Source organism: Anas platyrhynchos, chromosome 7 (genome assembly GCF_047663525.1).
Source record: "Anas platyrhynchos isolate ZD024472 breed Pekin duck chromosome 7, IASCAAS_PekinDuck_T2T, whole genome shotgun sequence".
Lineage (NCBI taxonomy): Eukaryota > Metazoa > Chordata > Aves > Anseriformes > Anatidae > Anas > Anas platyrhynchos.
The window spans coordinates 14825298-14841135 of record NC_092593.1 but is presented as its reverse complement, the minus strand read 5'-3'; the positions used below and the strand labels follow the sequence as shown (position 1 = coordinate 14841135).

General features: G+C 46.0%; 1 protein-coding gene across 7 annotated transcripts in view; it reads right to left on the bottom strand.

Annotated features, from left to right (window-relative positions):
- SLC15A2 (solute carrier family 15 member 2) overlaps positions 1-15636 on the bottom strand; it is a 50100-nt gene extending 34464 nt beyond the window's left edge. Inside the window, exons 1-3 of one of the 7 annotated variants that reach the window (XM_027462083.3) lie at positions 15393-15636; positions 3772-3818; positions 394-481 (exon numbers count right to left, since the gene is read on the bottom strand). In XM_027462083.3, the coding sequence (XP_027317884.3) occupies positions 394-481; positions 3772-3818; positions 15393-15459 (202 nt within the window). In that variant the 5' untranslated portion in view covers positions 15460-15636. Of the gene's footprint in view, positions 1-393; positions 482-2670; positions 2835-3771; positions 4171-4226; positions 4298-7102; positions 9008-15392 lie in introns of those variants that run through there. The other 6 variants (XM_027462084.3, XM_038182578.2, XM_027462086.3 and 3 more) reach the window with 6 other exon arrangements.
- Positions 15637-15838: the final 202 nt, after the last annotated feature.

Genomic DNA, 15838 nt, shown 5'->3' with positions numbered 1-15838 from the left:
TAGCTGGAAATTATATTTTCTATCTTATCCTACCCTAACCTGTAGTTCTGTTTATGCATTTTTTCTATTTGCAAATTAGGTGCCTGTATGATTCAGTCCTCCAACACTCTAACTGCACACAACTGTAACACATCACACACCGGAAAACCACATTCAAGACAGAAAATCATGTCAAAAATTAAATGGGAGTGACACTGGGGGTCTGTAGTCACTATTGCTGCTTTGAGCAGGTCTAGCTTCCATGTTAGGGCACATTGTTCATGCCTGCATCCCAAAATACCAATTTACTTTGAAAGACAACCGTGACCACATACAACACAACCCCGGAACACCAGGCTGGTGTGTACAAAAGCCCAGCGATGCACAAGTCTCTTCCTAGACATGGCCACATACCTCTCATGCCATAGTAGGAGAAGCGCTCGCAGAACTCGTTCACCACGATGAAGGCAATGCTCAGGGGGTAGTTGGAACCACAGAGTTTCTGCAGGAAACAAACCAGAAAGCATCAGCCTTGTGAAAGCGTTCACCCACAGTGCCTGGGCAGCAGAGAGGAGGCCAGTCCCAAACCCAAGTGCTCACTGCTGTATGGCCCGTGGGATGGGTCTCCTCAATCTTCACAGGTGTGAGGAGACCCCACAGCTGTCTTGCTTTGGTCAGGGCTCCCCAGTGAATCAGCCTGACTGGTGTTGGCCCGGTAAGGAAGCCCACGGGGACTCACAGACCACCAGCTATTGCCCACCATGCTTGCAGTTCCAGCAGAAGGGTTCTACCACCTCTCTGGTGCAATATAAAACCCCACTGAGATGCAACACCTCCTTCAGATGCCTTTTCTTCCTACACTTCACACGGAGCTACTGTCCTCGCCCCAAAAGCTGCCCCTCCTCGCACCAGGCCTTGCCTCAGCAGCTGGCAGCCCCCAGGGAGCTGCTGCCTGCTCCCACCTGGAGCTGCTCCTTCCCCTGAGACCGCTGCCCTCAGTGTCTGCACCCCAGTCACATCAAACCGTGCCACCACGTTCCCTGAGGCAGAGCATCAGCTGCAGCCTCTATTGCATATTCTAAGAATGCCGGCGTAGTTATGGATAATTCAATTTATTAATCAAAATTTAAACAAAGCAGCTACAGGCTTCTCAAACCTGTATGAGCCTGGCCACTCTCCCACTGAATCCAACTTTTCTCCAGCTAAAATCAGAACTTTCCGAGTGAAATACTCAGCATTTGGACAGCAGAGTCTTAGCACGACCTTGTGCGGGCCCCCAGCCCTCTTGCTGCCCCCCGGCAGTCCCAGCTAAGCAGCTGGGAGCTGCTGGAAGCTGCTTAACTCTGCTGCCTCGCTGCAGGGAGAGCAGGATTTCACAGCACTGCCTGGCCCTGCCAGCCAGGGGGGGAGACAGGCTGGCCCTGCACAGGGTGCGGGATGAGGTGGGTGTGAGATTACCAGCTGCGTTTTTATCCGTGGTTTTAAACAGCCAGGGTGTGGGCCTGTGAAGTGAGATGAACCCTTCATATGCATTTCTGTGCCTCGTGTCAGAAATAATGAATTCCCGTAGCACTTCCCAGAGCCCCAAGTGCAAATAGAGATAAGAAAAGAGATATGTTTATTCAGGTTAATTCCACCATGAGATCTAAGCTTATTTGGATTTCCCAAGCAATGGCATCGAGGTTACAAGACTCTAGGTAATGATGCTGTCTTGCTCGAGACTACAGAAGAGCCACAGAAGAGAAGAGGCTGGCTGCCTGCAGAAAAACCAACACCCTTCACCAAAACCCGCTTTCCATTACTTAACCCAGCATCTCTAAAGACAAATATTTTTGTCCTTTTTTGAGATATTTTTCTCTCACTATTTGTGGAATGCCTTTTTATAAAGAAATCCTTGGCTTCTTTGCTTTACTTGAATAAATATGTAATTATCCATTTCATTTATTATTTATGCTGAAACCATCGTGCTCAACATATGGCTTGTAAGACAGAGTGGGCTCCCTTGGAAACTGCACTGGGGCCTCCTGCTTTGAGACCAGCCTAAAAATGGTAGCATATATAAGCTGCAAATGCACAAACACAGAAACAGACACACACAGAGTGCCTTTCTCCAACAAGCTCTTCATAATAAAGAGGAAAAGCTCTAAGAGGCAAATATTTCCTGTGGGTGCTTGGAGGCATTTTTTGAACTTGGAAGTAAAATGATATACCGGGGATATTTTTCTTCCTCTGTTTCACAGTCCTCTCTCTCAGTACTCATGAGATTTAATATCATTTGATGGAGATGCAGAGTGTGACTCTACGAACCCAAGGCAGCCAGGTGTTGGGGTCGCTGCTGCCTGAGCTCACCGCTCCACACCCGAGGCACAAACCCTGCTGGATTCAGCTCCAAGAGGAGAAGGCACCATGTGCCTCGCTGTGACCTGCAGCGACAGAAAACCACTCCAGCCACTCCTGTTCTGGGACAGGCACCTCGAAACGATGGAGAGGGGCAAGCAGGGAAAGGAGAGCAGGAGGCAGTGACTTCCCAGCCAAACCTGCCCAAGTGCCTGAGCCAGCACCTTGAGTAATTGCTTACAAGCACAGAGCAAGGGGCTGACAAGCAGGGATACTTCCACCTGGCCTGTACGCCATGAGACAGCATCGGCACACGCAGAATCCCTGGGGTAATCACTTTGCTGTATCACTGACCTGCCTATGGCCTGCCTGGACATCCAAAAGTGGGCGGCCTTCATCCATGACAAGAGCTGGACGCGGTATGCTGGCTTTTGCAGAGAAGGACCTTGCTCAGCAGAAAGCCCCAGCAAAAGCAAAGAGGCTAAGCCCGGATTCGGGAGCACACAGGTACTGTGCTGTGCCTAGCTAACCGCGGTAAGCCTGGGATCTGCGGGATTACGGAGCTCTTAAGGATACTGTGGAAGTTGATAGTCTGTGTCTTCGAGGGGGGGAAAAAAAAAAAAAAAAAAAAAAGGTCCTTTAAAGTGCCAGCAGATATTTGTTTTCACCCCTCTCTCCTGCTGGCTCGCTGAAAAAGGGAACTGAGGAGCTGTGGATAGCAGATAGTTACTGTCTGCACACTACTTCACGTTGTGAGCTCAAGATTTGGCTTGCTAATGACATGACTGACTGCAACAGCAAGTATTACCACATAGTTCTGCAAATCAAAGCAGGTGCAGAATGAGCCCTTTTCTTCCCCAGACCAATGCAGCGTACAGTATTTTAAGGCCAAGCACCCAACTAGAATTAGCCTGAGAGTCTAAGCAAACATCAAAGCTACAAGGTAAGAAAACAAGGAGCTGTATCTGGCTCTAGCTCACAGCCAAAGCTGCAAACCTGAGGCTCTGGCACAGGCATCAGTGGCCTGTCCTCCGTCCCTGTCCTTCCTTCTGCTGGGCAGAAGCTGGGGACTCTTCCTGGTGTGTCTCATCACACTAAGCAAACGCACAGCCCAGTTCCCTCCCTCCCACTCACAACACCCCCTTCACTTCACTGAAGGAAGTCTTTTCCCACAAGGAAAGGAGCATTTAGGAAAAAGGCAGCAGTGAAAACCCTTACCCTTTTTCCCAAAGACACAGACAGTTCATTTTTTCCCCTTTAAGCTGTCCTTTCTTAACTTAATCAGGTTAGTGGAGGGATTTTTGCCTTGAGTTGCTAATGCTTATTTCAACTCTCTGCAAGAAAGAGTGTTTGTCTCTAGCTAGAGCACAAAAGAGGAAAGAACAGAGAGATCTTGCAATGTTTAGAGCAAGCTGAGCAGAAAGCAAAGAAAAGGAGACCAGCTGTAACACTCACCGGGGATTTTTTCTGAACAGGGAAATCTCCTTTGGGGGGATCATCTCCTGCAGAAATAAAAGTGAACAAAGTTTCCTTGGATTCGTTTCTCTGAAAAGCGTTCATCTCCCCTCTCGCCTTGTCTCCCACCATGCTATGTGGCTGTGGTGAGTTGACTGGGAAGATTTCCAACCTCAGGCATGAAGTTTGATTCAGTTTGAGTTAACCCTAATTGAGCACATTTCTGCAGCCAGGGCCGAAAGGGGAGGGAGATGCCGCTAGGAAAGACAACTGCAGAGTTCAGGAAGAGTCAGGGAGCGCAGCCGAAATCGTTCACAGGTTGGGGCTGTCAGCACTTCGTGGCACAGACCTCCTGTGTGCTTGGCATGCCCCCAGCTATCCTACGTGCATCAGCCCAGCACGGCACTGTATGCTGAACAGATGTGAGCTGCATAAAAATCCCGAGTCCCAGCCACCTCTGGAGCCTGCAGCTTGAGGAGCGAGGCGTGCATCTCCCTCCCAGCATGGTAATGGCAGGTTTGTTCTGCGGGGGTCTCGTTCCACTGAAAAGCCACACACCCGTCCCGAGTCATGGCCACTGAAACGCTCATCACGCCAAACCCTCGGACGCTGGATGTCACGGATGCCTGCACCGCGTTAAATCATTTCTTTGCTGACCCGGGGTACCTTTCCACACCAGCTCCCCGGAATGACCTTGCCTTTCCCTGGGGGCAGTTTAATCTGAGGGCATGGCCAGCACCCAGGAGCAACCCCAAACCTCATCTCTGCTTCCTATGGGCTCCCTACATGACAAACACTTCCTACGTTTCCTACTCCCATACAACTTTGCTTTTCACCTGGGTCACTTCTCAGGTTCCACAAACAGCATCCAGGGAGCTAGGACTCATTAAACCCACAAGAATGACCCAAAAGCATAGCCAAAGCTGGAGGCAGTGCAAGGAACAGAGCTTGAGCACTGTGGTCCTGTCTCCTGCCCGCCAGGCCAGCACGTACTCGAGTCCTTGCAGCCTAACACCGTGTAGAAGGCAGCAGGAATATTTCTGAGCTGGCTGGGGGTATTTCTTAGCCAAAGTATCTCCAGACAATCCCCAGTAGAAGCCTGCTGTGTTCTGCCATGCGCAGGTGAGCAGGGCAAACACAGCCAAGTTATTAAAGGACTACAACAAAAGCAAGACAGAAAAGGTTTCTCATCCCTTCTGCAGGGCTCCCACACCAATGCAATGCGATGCCTTAATATTTTCAGCATCCTGCAGCTATATTTTCTGTGTGTGTACGCAGCCCTGTGCTTTACATAAGCTAAAAGACTTTTTTTAATACTAGCATGAAAAAACACATCAGTCGGTGGGATTAACATGCTACTTGTCAAATACACTGCAGAGATGTTTAGGCCATTAGCTGCCAGGAGGTTTTCTCAGACAGAAAGGCAGAAAAGGAATTTAAACGTCTGGAAATAAATGGCAACTCATGCCAAACAGCGAGAACAAGTTAGGGAGAATAAATCTGCAAGCAACTCAGATACAAGTGATTTCAGAATAAAACTCGATAGAAGGAGACCCGTGTGGCTGGGATGAAAATCAGGAAGGAATTGTACCACAGATGGAAATAAGGTGGCATTTCTGAAATGAGTATAAACAAACAGACCGAGTATAGAGTGATAGAGGCTGAAAAGCTAAGGCACAAAATGAATTACAGCTAGCGGGGGACACAAAAGGCAATAAGAAAAGGTGTTAGAAATGCTGTCAATATTGGAGAAAGAGGAAGGGAAATGAAAGTCTTATTTAAACTAGAAAACGAGCAAACAAAAGCTCATCCAGAGAAGCCAGAAATGTTGTGCTCTTTTTGTCTGTCCTCACTTAAAATAAAAAGAAAGAAAATAAATAAAATAAAATATCCAAGCTACTTAACACCATTAAAACGAACCAGTTAAATATGGGTGAAATGAGACAAAAACCACTTAAAGAATATTTGGATATTCAAAATGTGCTCAAATTTTTACAACCTGATGAATTTCTCCTTCAAGTGCTGGATGTAGTTTTTAAGCCACAAGGTAAGAGAAGCTTCAGTCCTGTCTTTAACAAGGCGGGTTGGGACAGCCTGGGCATGTTCCTCCATGGCTGGGGAGACACCTGATAGGACAGTCCCTTCTACAAGCACCAAAAGGAGAGTAAGGATGACAAAACAGCCATTTTGGATTGGCAAAAGTGCTCTCAAATCTGATTGATTTATTCTTTGGTGACAGGATCAGTGGTGTAACAGCTACAGCAGCTGTGGATGCGATGCATCCTGACTCCAGTGTCTCTAATGTCTCACAAGAAAAATAGGGTTCAGATGAAATACCCATACGGTGGGCAACAGGAAAATCCCTCACAGGGTAGCTAGCAGTACTTTTTCATCAGATTGGAAAGTCATGAAACACACAGGTCCTCAACTTCTCCCTGAGCAAAGAGGATATCAGCACAGCCAGCGTGCTGCTCATCTTTGTGTCTGGAAGCAGGATGGGGTGAGCCTTGGGGAAAACAGGCAATTAATTCAAAATGGTGTTGCTAAATGGGAGAAACCACCTCGTGGCTTTGGAACAGTTAAGATGAAATTCAGGAAAGAAAACCACCAAATGCTACCCCTAACCATCATCAGGAAAAAAAAAGCACAGAGATGAACTATTCTCCATTTTCATCAATGGTAAGATGAAAAAAGTAACTGACAGGCAGATGGATGAGGTGCCCTTCTGAAGTTTGTCCCTCCTGAATTTCTGTGAAAATCATGTTTTAAACAACTTCAACTGGTAAACATGAAAGCAAGGACTGCTTTCTGTGAGCTTTCCTCTTTTCTGAGTTGTCCTTCATGCAAGTGGGCAATCTGCATGATGATTCATGCTTAAATGTAATATTCAGCTACCAGATGCCTTGAACAGGCAGAAGATCCCATGAATACATTATTCTACGACTTTCAGTTCATCATTCAAGTTTTTTTTCAGATCCCCAAATCCACAGGAGGACAATCTGCATTTTCCCTTTGCATTCACAACGCTTAGATTCTCGCTGTTTCCTGCTGCAGTGCTGTACACATTAACCTGTTTATACTCAGCTGATCCGTTCACTTATATCTGCATTCATCTTGTGGTACAATTCCTTCCTGATATTCATCTCAGCCACGCTGGTCTCTTTCTAATGAGCCTTATTCTGAATTCACATACACTGGTCATACTTTTATAGTACTTTGCCATATTTTTGTTTTGTACCAATCAGAGAAACTTCTCATCCCTGCTAGTACCTTTCTGCCTTCAGTTTCTTCTAGCATTAGCAAGAAGAAATCTAAAAAAAGGTTCTCTCACCAGCTTGGGCTTCCTTTGCATCTTGCAGCACGCCATCCTTCTCTGCCATGCCTGCTGCTCCGGGCACACTGGAGGCCCCCAGCTCTGCTGTGCCTGAAGGCGACCCTCGTTGAACCTCTTGGCTCTCTGTCTTCCTGTTAATGTTTCACTTCCAACAGCAGTCCTTTGGTCACCAATAAAATCGTTAAACTTTCATTTATTCTGGATCTTGAAGTCTCTGTTCATCTCCAAAATATCCCAGGGAATCCACCTTCATGATTACAGCCCATAACCAAGGTTGCATGGCACCTCTCATGGATGTTCAGAGGCAATCGCTTTGCACTGTAATTACACCATCTCTCAATAAAGTGATGACTACCTGATGAGAACAGGGACTGGACCTGTGACTAGGCAGGACTTACAGCTGGCAATAAAACCAGACAGACTCATGAGGCTGTACACCAGCTACAGAGCTGGCCCTAACTACGCACATCTGTTAGCAGTTAAGACTGAGAAGACCCAAGGTTTCATCACCTTTTGACACACTGGCTTCAATTTCTGGTTCTCCACGTGTCGCACAGGAATGCAGACATAACATGGACATGCCGTTCTCCCAGCCCCTTTTCACTGTAGAGCTATGAGCCACCTAAAGGAGGATCAACTTTTTTTTTTCTGGCCTGCTTCTGTTGTTTATTCCTTTCTGCTTCCTCCCCATAACCTCCTCTAAACTGCTGTGACTTCCTTTCAGAAAGGATTTAAGGCATTTCCCTTGCAGGGGAAAGCCCCAGATATTTTCTGCAGATAAAGAATTTCACTGTGAGCCATTTCTCTGTGTTAAGCAGTAACGTGGAGTCTCCATCACCACACATCATTGCCCTGGAGCCATCCCCATCCTTCTTCCCCTCCTCACTGCACTGAAATCCCAGTCCCACCTGCTTCATGGCTCCGTATCTCTCCTCATCTCCTCAAAATACAAAATATAGTCAAGGCTGCAAGCATATAGGCAGTTGCTACCGAATTCTGCTATTAGCTGAACGAAGTCTGGCCCAGGGGAACAGGGGAAGAAGACTGAAAGGATGCACTAGGAAAACACTGAGAGACATCCGAACCTTACAGTGAAAGGACACGTGCAGCAGTAGCTACTTGCATGTGCAACAGTGAGTGGCCCAAGCTATCTGCGGATCAAATTCCAAAATGAAACAAGGAATAAAGTTCTACGGATGACAAATCATTTGACAGGGCAACAAGGGATGCATGGGTTGAGGTGAAAGGAAGAACAGCGCAGACATCTCATAAAAAAAGGTGATGGTAAATTGTGAACGAAAGGAGGATTGAAGCAAAACTTTAATTATGGCTACAAAAGAGCAGACTATTCATACCAGATATATTAAAGATAGATGGTAAGGAGGATTTAAATCCGGAATGTAGGATGTGTGGCCAGGATCCAGGGAGCATTAGTCATATTATGAGCACCATAGATAAGTACAAAGTAGAGGATGGCACAGCTAGCAGTATTAGACTCTGGGCAAACAGTGTGAAAAACAAGCAGAAAAGAAGAATGAGCACTGTAGGCCAGACAATGCAACAGAAAAGAAAAGATGGAAAGAGAATAGTTGCTGGGAAGAATAAAAAGGTTTTCTTGGTAATGCTTGTGACTTCTGTTAGAAGATTAGGGGGGTGGAAAACACATCTGGAAACAGCTTTTCAAAGGACTTTTTTATAAGACTGCCATAGCATGAAAAAAAAATAGGATATTTCTCTTTATTTGGAGGGAATGCTCAAGCAAAACACAGAATATAGAGCTAATCAGATGAGCAGAAGAAGAGAAAAAGAAGAAGAGAAGAAGAAAACCCAGCACAAAGTACAGCCACAAATGTAAACTACATTCTAGGCTCTTGGGATGGGATCACAAAAATCATTCCAGAAATTAGACTCCAGAATTAAACTTGGAGTCTTTTGGAACAAAACGGTGATTAACAATATGTAAATACCGTAAGTATTTAGCATACAGTAAGTATAAAGTAAGGAAAGATATATATTGCATAGAAAACCAGCAATAATTTAATTTTTCAGGCTGTGAGTAAGGAGAGCTGGGGCTAAGCAACCTCTTGTATTCCTTTCCAGCTATTTCGCCCCCGAGGTTCCAAGCTGTACTTGATGCCATACGATACGGTACAGTGTCCTGCCTCAGAGCAGACTGGTAGCACTGGTTTCAGCAGATTCAAGATGAAGAAAAATGGTCATAGAGGTGCCCCAGGCAATCTGGGCCCAGGAGCACGTCTGGTCCCTGGGATGTTTGTATCTTCTGTCCTTTCTGCTTGGCCTTCATGTCCCCTTCAGTGATTTAAAGAATGCAAGTCACTTCTGAGAGACAGCCCCTGATTAAAACATACCTAGTTTTACTGTTCACACAGGTATGTAAAGTCAGCAACAGAGAGTGTCCTCTGGGAAAAAAAATAAAATAATAATGTAAAAGGCAATGTGAGCACAGCTTCTAACTCCCTACTCAGTGCTGTTTGACTCCTGAGGGTGTAAGTGCCAAACTCTGAACGTCTTTTCTATGCACTTAACAAAGAAGGTGTGCTAGTCTCTCACACACCCTACACCACAGAAGGAAGAAGAATGGCTGTGATGTGGCAGGACTTTGGAGAGGTACCTGAGGGCTGTTTGGTGAACGTTTTCTCCCTGGTGGTGTCATAAGCAGGTTCTTACACAGTGCCATTCAGCAGCAGGTGTCAGGGCACCTCACTGAGCAGGTATCAGTATCTCCACTGCAGAGATGAGTAAAAGAGAGAAAAATTGTCCTGATGAAGGCAGTCTCTGCCGAAACCTCATGCATGCCAGCTCAGCAGTCTGTCCATCAAGCTGCCCTCCCTGCCTTCAGTGTTATCACAGGAAAGAAAAAGCAGATACTGATTTATTCTGCCACAGGCTCAGAGAGGGAAAACGGCTACTGAGGAAGATACCGCAGCCTGCAGCAGCTTCAGGTCTGGAGGAATGCTAAAGGACAGTCGCATCCAGTGTCTCAGTCACCTCTGGGGTGCACTGCCCTCCTCTCTGCGCTCGCTTCCAGCCTCTGGGATGGATACTGCCGTGGGCAGTTCCCGTTTCACACTGACCCCTCAGCTGGCCAGCAGCTCCTTCCTGGTGGCAAGTCCTACACCCACTCCCATCCAGCTCTGCTGTAAAAAGCTGCTTTTACTCACCGCTAGCAAGGGGCAGCTGGTAATGAGAAATGCTGGAGTCCTGCAAGCTCTCAGTTCTTCGCAGCCCTCTTGCAGGGACACCCAGCACTGGGGGGCTGTTGGGCAGCGGAGGAGGGTGCACGGCTGCTGGATGGGGCAGCAGGATGCCAGGATTCAGTTCTGACTCTGCTACTCATCAGGCACCATGAGCAAATCTTGCAGATTTCCTAGCCTCAACCCCACTGGCCATAAAATGAGAGACGAGCAGAACTAATCTTCCATACATCTGGGGTGAACGTTTTCATTTATTAATCTGGCTACAGAACTGGGAGAATCTCAGGGCAAGCATTAATTGCAGCCTTTCCTTTTTTATTTTTTTTTCCATCCACAATAAACAGCCTGATTGTTTTTTCTTTTCAAGCTTTTCCATGTCAGGAGAGGTAACGCACTGCACAATTTTAAATCTCTGCCATCACACAGAGGGTATTCTCACCATATATCTCAGGACAGCTGATTTTTTTTTTTACTAAAGCTTAAGTTGGATTGTTGTTGGGTAACCAGTGTTTCATTAGGGCAAGCTGCCAGAGCACATGTAAATCCCTAAAATATCTCTGTCCTAATAAAAAAAAATGCCGATCTAATCCAGAGAGATCTCAGCTCTACAGCAGTGACCCCTCCCAGAAGCAAGCACAGATATGATACAGCCCTCTGCGTTCTAGGGACTGGCATTTCTACTGAGATTATAATCAGATCTTGCTGGACCAGCTCCCTCCGTTGCCACACCAAGGGCCATGCAGGTCAGGGGCTCGTCCAAGATTCATTAACTCTGGTTCCCTGCATTCTCCTAATGAGCTGGCAGTGCCATCCTTTGTTTTCAGCCTCCTCCGGCAGTGACCACAGGGACCAGTTTGCTCAGTTGGGGAGTGCTAGCAGCTCTCAGCAGCTCCATGGGTTATCCCTCTATCAGGTCGCTGACAGAGAAGCATAAAGCTAGACAGTTAGAGAGCCATTTAAAAAAAAAAAAAGAAAAAGAAAAGTTGAGTCTCCACATATTCTGACAGTTTGTAGCCCAATTTGTAGCCCCATCTGCATCTGACCAGAGCAAAACCCACCTGGCAGAGGTTTCATTAGTTCCAACACGTGCTCTCTCCTTAAACCTACGTACCTGGAGAAAGCAGCTGCCTGCAAACAGGGAGCAAAAGCAAGATGGAAATTGTACATACGGGCTGCAGGCAGCATCAGCATGAGCCAGCTGCAGCTACTGCCAGGTGATGGGAAAGATGTGCCTGTTCAGGTCAGGCAATGCACCCACTGCAGTCTCATCCCTGGAGCCTGACAAGGGACGGTGGTGTTTCCACCGCAGCAGTGGTGCTGGGGACATGCTGGTACAGGCTGTCCGCCTCCCCGACACCTTGTGTGCCTGTAGCTGATGCCTTTGCTGCTTAGTATTCAGCTTCAGATGTCTCCAAGTGCTTCTGCACAGCCCTTGGTAAACAGAGGAGACCACACTGGTACTTAGCGACACAGAAATCCATTAGTACCAACGTTTATTAGCTTTAATAAACCCATGCTGAAAAAAGCAGTCACCCTTTACGTGACCTTCGGCTATGCCTGGACTACACGATGAGACCTGGCCCCGCTGGCCCTGTGACATGCAGAGGGCCCCTCACGGGGTATGGATTCAATTGACTTCAGAAACCTTTGAATGCTTGGCAACTTGCAAGAAGAGGTTTGTTGATAGAAATATTCACTATCAGAAGCAAAGTGTACACGGCACTTTTTCCCTGTCTCTCGTTCAGTTTTACATCTAACAATCAATCACCAAATAGACTCAACATGGAACGCCTTAGCATTGTATTCAGCTAAAAATATTACTTTGCTGAATAAACTCAGATTAATATTCATTCTCCCCAAGATAAAGATACCTAGAAATAATTTGAGGCAATAGAACCAGTTTTCAGCATTCCTGCCACTTCCCATTGTTAACAAACAGACGATCTAATAACAGTAAAGTCAGAGGAATAATTCCTCTTTTATACTAGATCTGATTGACTAGACATGACAGATGGTGTTTTTATTACTTTCTGTCTTTATGCCATTCCAAAAGAGGTCTCATCTAATGCAGCCCAGGCTGTGTTTTCAGTCTTAACCTCTCAGATAAGCAAACTCTGTTTCATCAGGTTAATGGATCCTTACTTGATTCAGGAAGGCAATTTTCCTTAAAGTTATTCTAATCAAGTGCTCAGAGCCCGAATTGTGCTGGCTGATTGACTGCCAGCAACAGTTAAATCTTTCAACTAAAGACCAGAGTTATTTTCAAAGAGGAAAAACAACTTATTATTATTATTACAGAACCAATTACAGGACCAATCCTGTATTCAGTGACTTCTCAAACACCAGTTTTTACTACAATCACAGAATTAAAGATAAAAGCCAAGTTAATACAGCTTCCCTCTCAGTTGTTTTATTAAATAACAGACGGGAAAGGAAAATTAGAGAGATAAATGGCCTGCTGTCTATTGATACCCTTCAATTAACTGCCCCTAAGGTAATAGCATCTGACCCTAATCAGCCTAGACTCCTTCAAAAAGAGGCTCACTGCAGCCTGTCCTCCTGCATCAGCCCCCAGACTGAGGGCTGTGAGGGCGAGTGACTTACCCAACAGGCTAGAAGAAAAGACACGCAACCATCCACCCTCTAAAAGAAAAGCCCTGAAGGAAAACACACACCTTGAGCTCCTTCAGGAGTGGATTTCCACCTCCAGACAATCTGACTTGAAGGAGCCTCAGCCAGCACGGCTGGAGGTGGCAGGCCAAGCAGGGAGCTACTTGACACGGGAAATTTTTCTTCGCCATTTTCTGAGCAGCTGAGTGTTGTCCTAGCAGCTCTGCTGAAGTTATTGATGCCTCAAATGAAATGATCGTTCTCAATGATTTTTATCTACCAGCCACCAGATTTTTAGGGTTTAGTCAGGCAAAGGATTATGTTGTAATTTCAAGGCAGGCATCTTTAAAACGGTGATTATTCTGCAGGAACGATAAAAACGCTGGAGAATGCATTAACACTTTCCTTCCTCAGAAGGGCTTAAAAGGCAAGAAGAGGTTGTAATACTATGGGAAACCTACAGATCTATATTCTCCCCCTTTCTATTACAGATCAGTCCTCCAGACATGGGTTGGTTGTGATCATAAGCATGCACCCATGCACAAATGCATACCAAAAGAGAAGGGAGAAAACAAACAAACAAAAAAACCAGCAAGGACATCAGCATCTCCTGCCTACTGAGAGCTCCCAGGAGTTGCAGTCAAGTACAGCAAGCACAAGCAGGAGGACAGCATGGCCATAAGAAGCAGCAAGAGAGCCAGCAGCTCTCCCAGTGTTGGACTCATTGCCCTGCCTCACACAAACCTGAGCCACAACTGCTGGCACCTGAGGAGCCTCCACCAAACCCATCCCCCAGCAGCCTCCCAACATCGTCACCCAGCTACAGCTCAGCTGGGTCCACGGGTGTATCTCACTAAATAATTATCCCACTGCTTGCTGAAGACCCAAACTTCAGTAATTCACGCTCTTCCTCATCTCATACTTGTTTCCATAGCTAGTTCTGCTACTCTATAGATATTTTGTGTTTTTTTAAATGTCCTTAATATGCAGGGGGTATGAAAGGTTTCATCCATGTCTTGAAGCTGGTTATTTATTTATTTATTTATTATTATTTTTAAGGCTTCTGGCTTCCTCTGGGTTGGAAAGGGAACATGGTCAGCTCTTGGCTTCAATGCCAAAAGAGAAAGGCATGTTTGAATCAGAGGTCCCCAAATCCCAAACTGAAGTCGGTGAATGGCTGGGCTCAGCCTCAAGGATTAAAAGTTCCCAGGCTTTCTCAGATGATCTTCTTGTGTATCCCGTCACACGTGAAACACACATCACACACCAAGAGGCAGCCTTTTGAAGCAGTGTTCTCCTCAGATACAGCATGGAGTTGATTACCGATACCTTTGGGCTCAGAGCAAGCACCACTAGAAATTGTTCTGATGGGGATAAAAACAAATGCATAACTTAAAAAATGCTACAGCGTAGACAGCCTCCAGGAACAGCCCTGAAACTGTGCCCCCGGTTAAACAAACCCAGAAGAAGGGGATTCCCAGAAGAAGGAAATCTCTCCCTGTTAACTGCTGCTGGGAAACAAGGCATCTGAGCAGCAGCAGGAAAAGATGAGCTTGACTTTTACCAAGTCTTATTTACTACATTTTTTTTTTTTTTTTTTTTTTATGACCAGTGTACAATGCCCCTGAGCCTGATACAAAACCCCATAACTTGGGCCTGTGGACATAAGCAAGATTCACCCCAGTCCAGCTTCCAGCACCTGGACACAGCCAGCCTTCTTGGAGAGAACTGCAAAGAGGCTCTGCAGCTCTAGGATAAGCTGCCCCGGGAGGTTTCTCATTGCCTTTATTGAGTGTTGGGTCAGGTCTCACGCACAGGAGTGTCTGTGATCAATGAACCCACGATTCGCTAGTTCTGCCCAAGGGCTTATTCACAGTTAATCCAAACCAACTTGATTCATGAAACTGGCTGGAAATCTCATCAGAACAGGCTTTGCAGAGAGATTTTTGGCACTTTTGCTTCCAGCACTGGCTGAAAATAGAGCAGAAAGAGACTCCAGCCTCCTCTGAGTTATTTTGTCAGATCTGGAGATGAGTGATTAATTTACAATAAATAATAATAGCTTGTTCATTTTCTGCCTTTTTTTTTTTTTTTTGTACCCTACGAACAGTGCATTTTTTTCCCTTTAGGTTTATTTGTTTTCCAAAACTGTACATCATGTAATTTCTGCAAACAGTTTCAGGTAGTTTGACAGCATTAGCAACATAAGCAGGCATGACGGGACAGATAGATTACAACACACACTTCAGAGCCTGTCATCTGGATGAGCATACGTCTCAGGAACAGCTTCACAGTGCAGATTGGCACAACCCTTATTCTTGAGCACTTTCATGGGTATTTTGGACTATTGCCTCCAAGCAGCCCACTCCCACAAATATTCCTCATACGACGTCCATCTGCTGAAGCACTCCTCAGCCTGGGAATGTGGAAAGAACAGAACACAATCAAAGCACGTTACTTACCGAAATACCTGCGGCAAGTCTCAAAGAAACGTCTTGGTGGAGTGTCCCTACATGGAGGGATTTCCATGATGGGAGTGGTAAAGCAGCCCAAGACAAAAAACTGAGCACTACAAACTGTTTAAACTTCAGAATGTGTCTGAGGTAAATGCAGGGAACAAGAATAAGGTTGTTTCTTCTTGTATCCACAGCAGCACTCCTATACCACGCTGACATGCAGAGAACAAATGGCAAAACAGGCTCTTGGCCCCACAGTAACATTGTTCTGTTTGTTGTCCCTGGAGGCCTTCAATTAATCTTCATCTGTGGGTTTGGCCAGAGAAATGTACTGGTGAGCCTCCCCACTCTGCTTTCTGTATGCAAACTTAAAGCTTCCTGAGGATTCATTAACTCTTTAATTCATTCATTTTCTTTAGAGGGGTCTTTTGTATGTGCTGTATGGCTCGCTG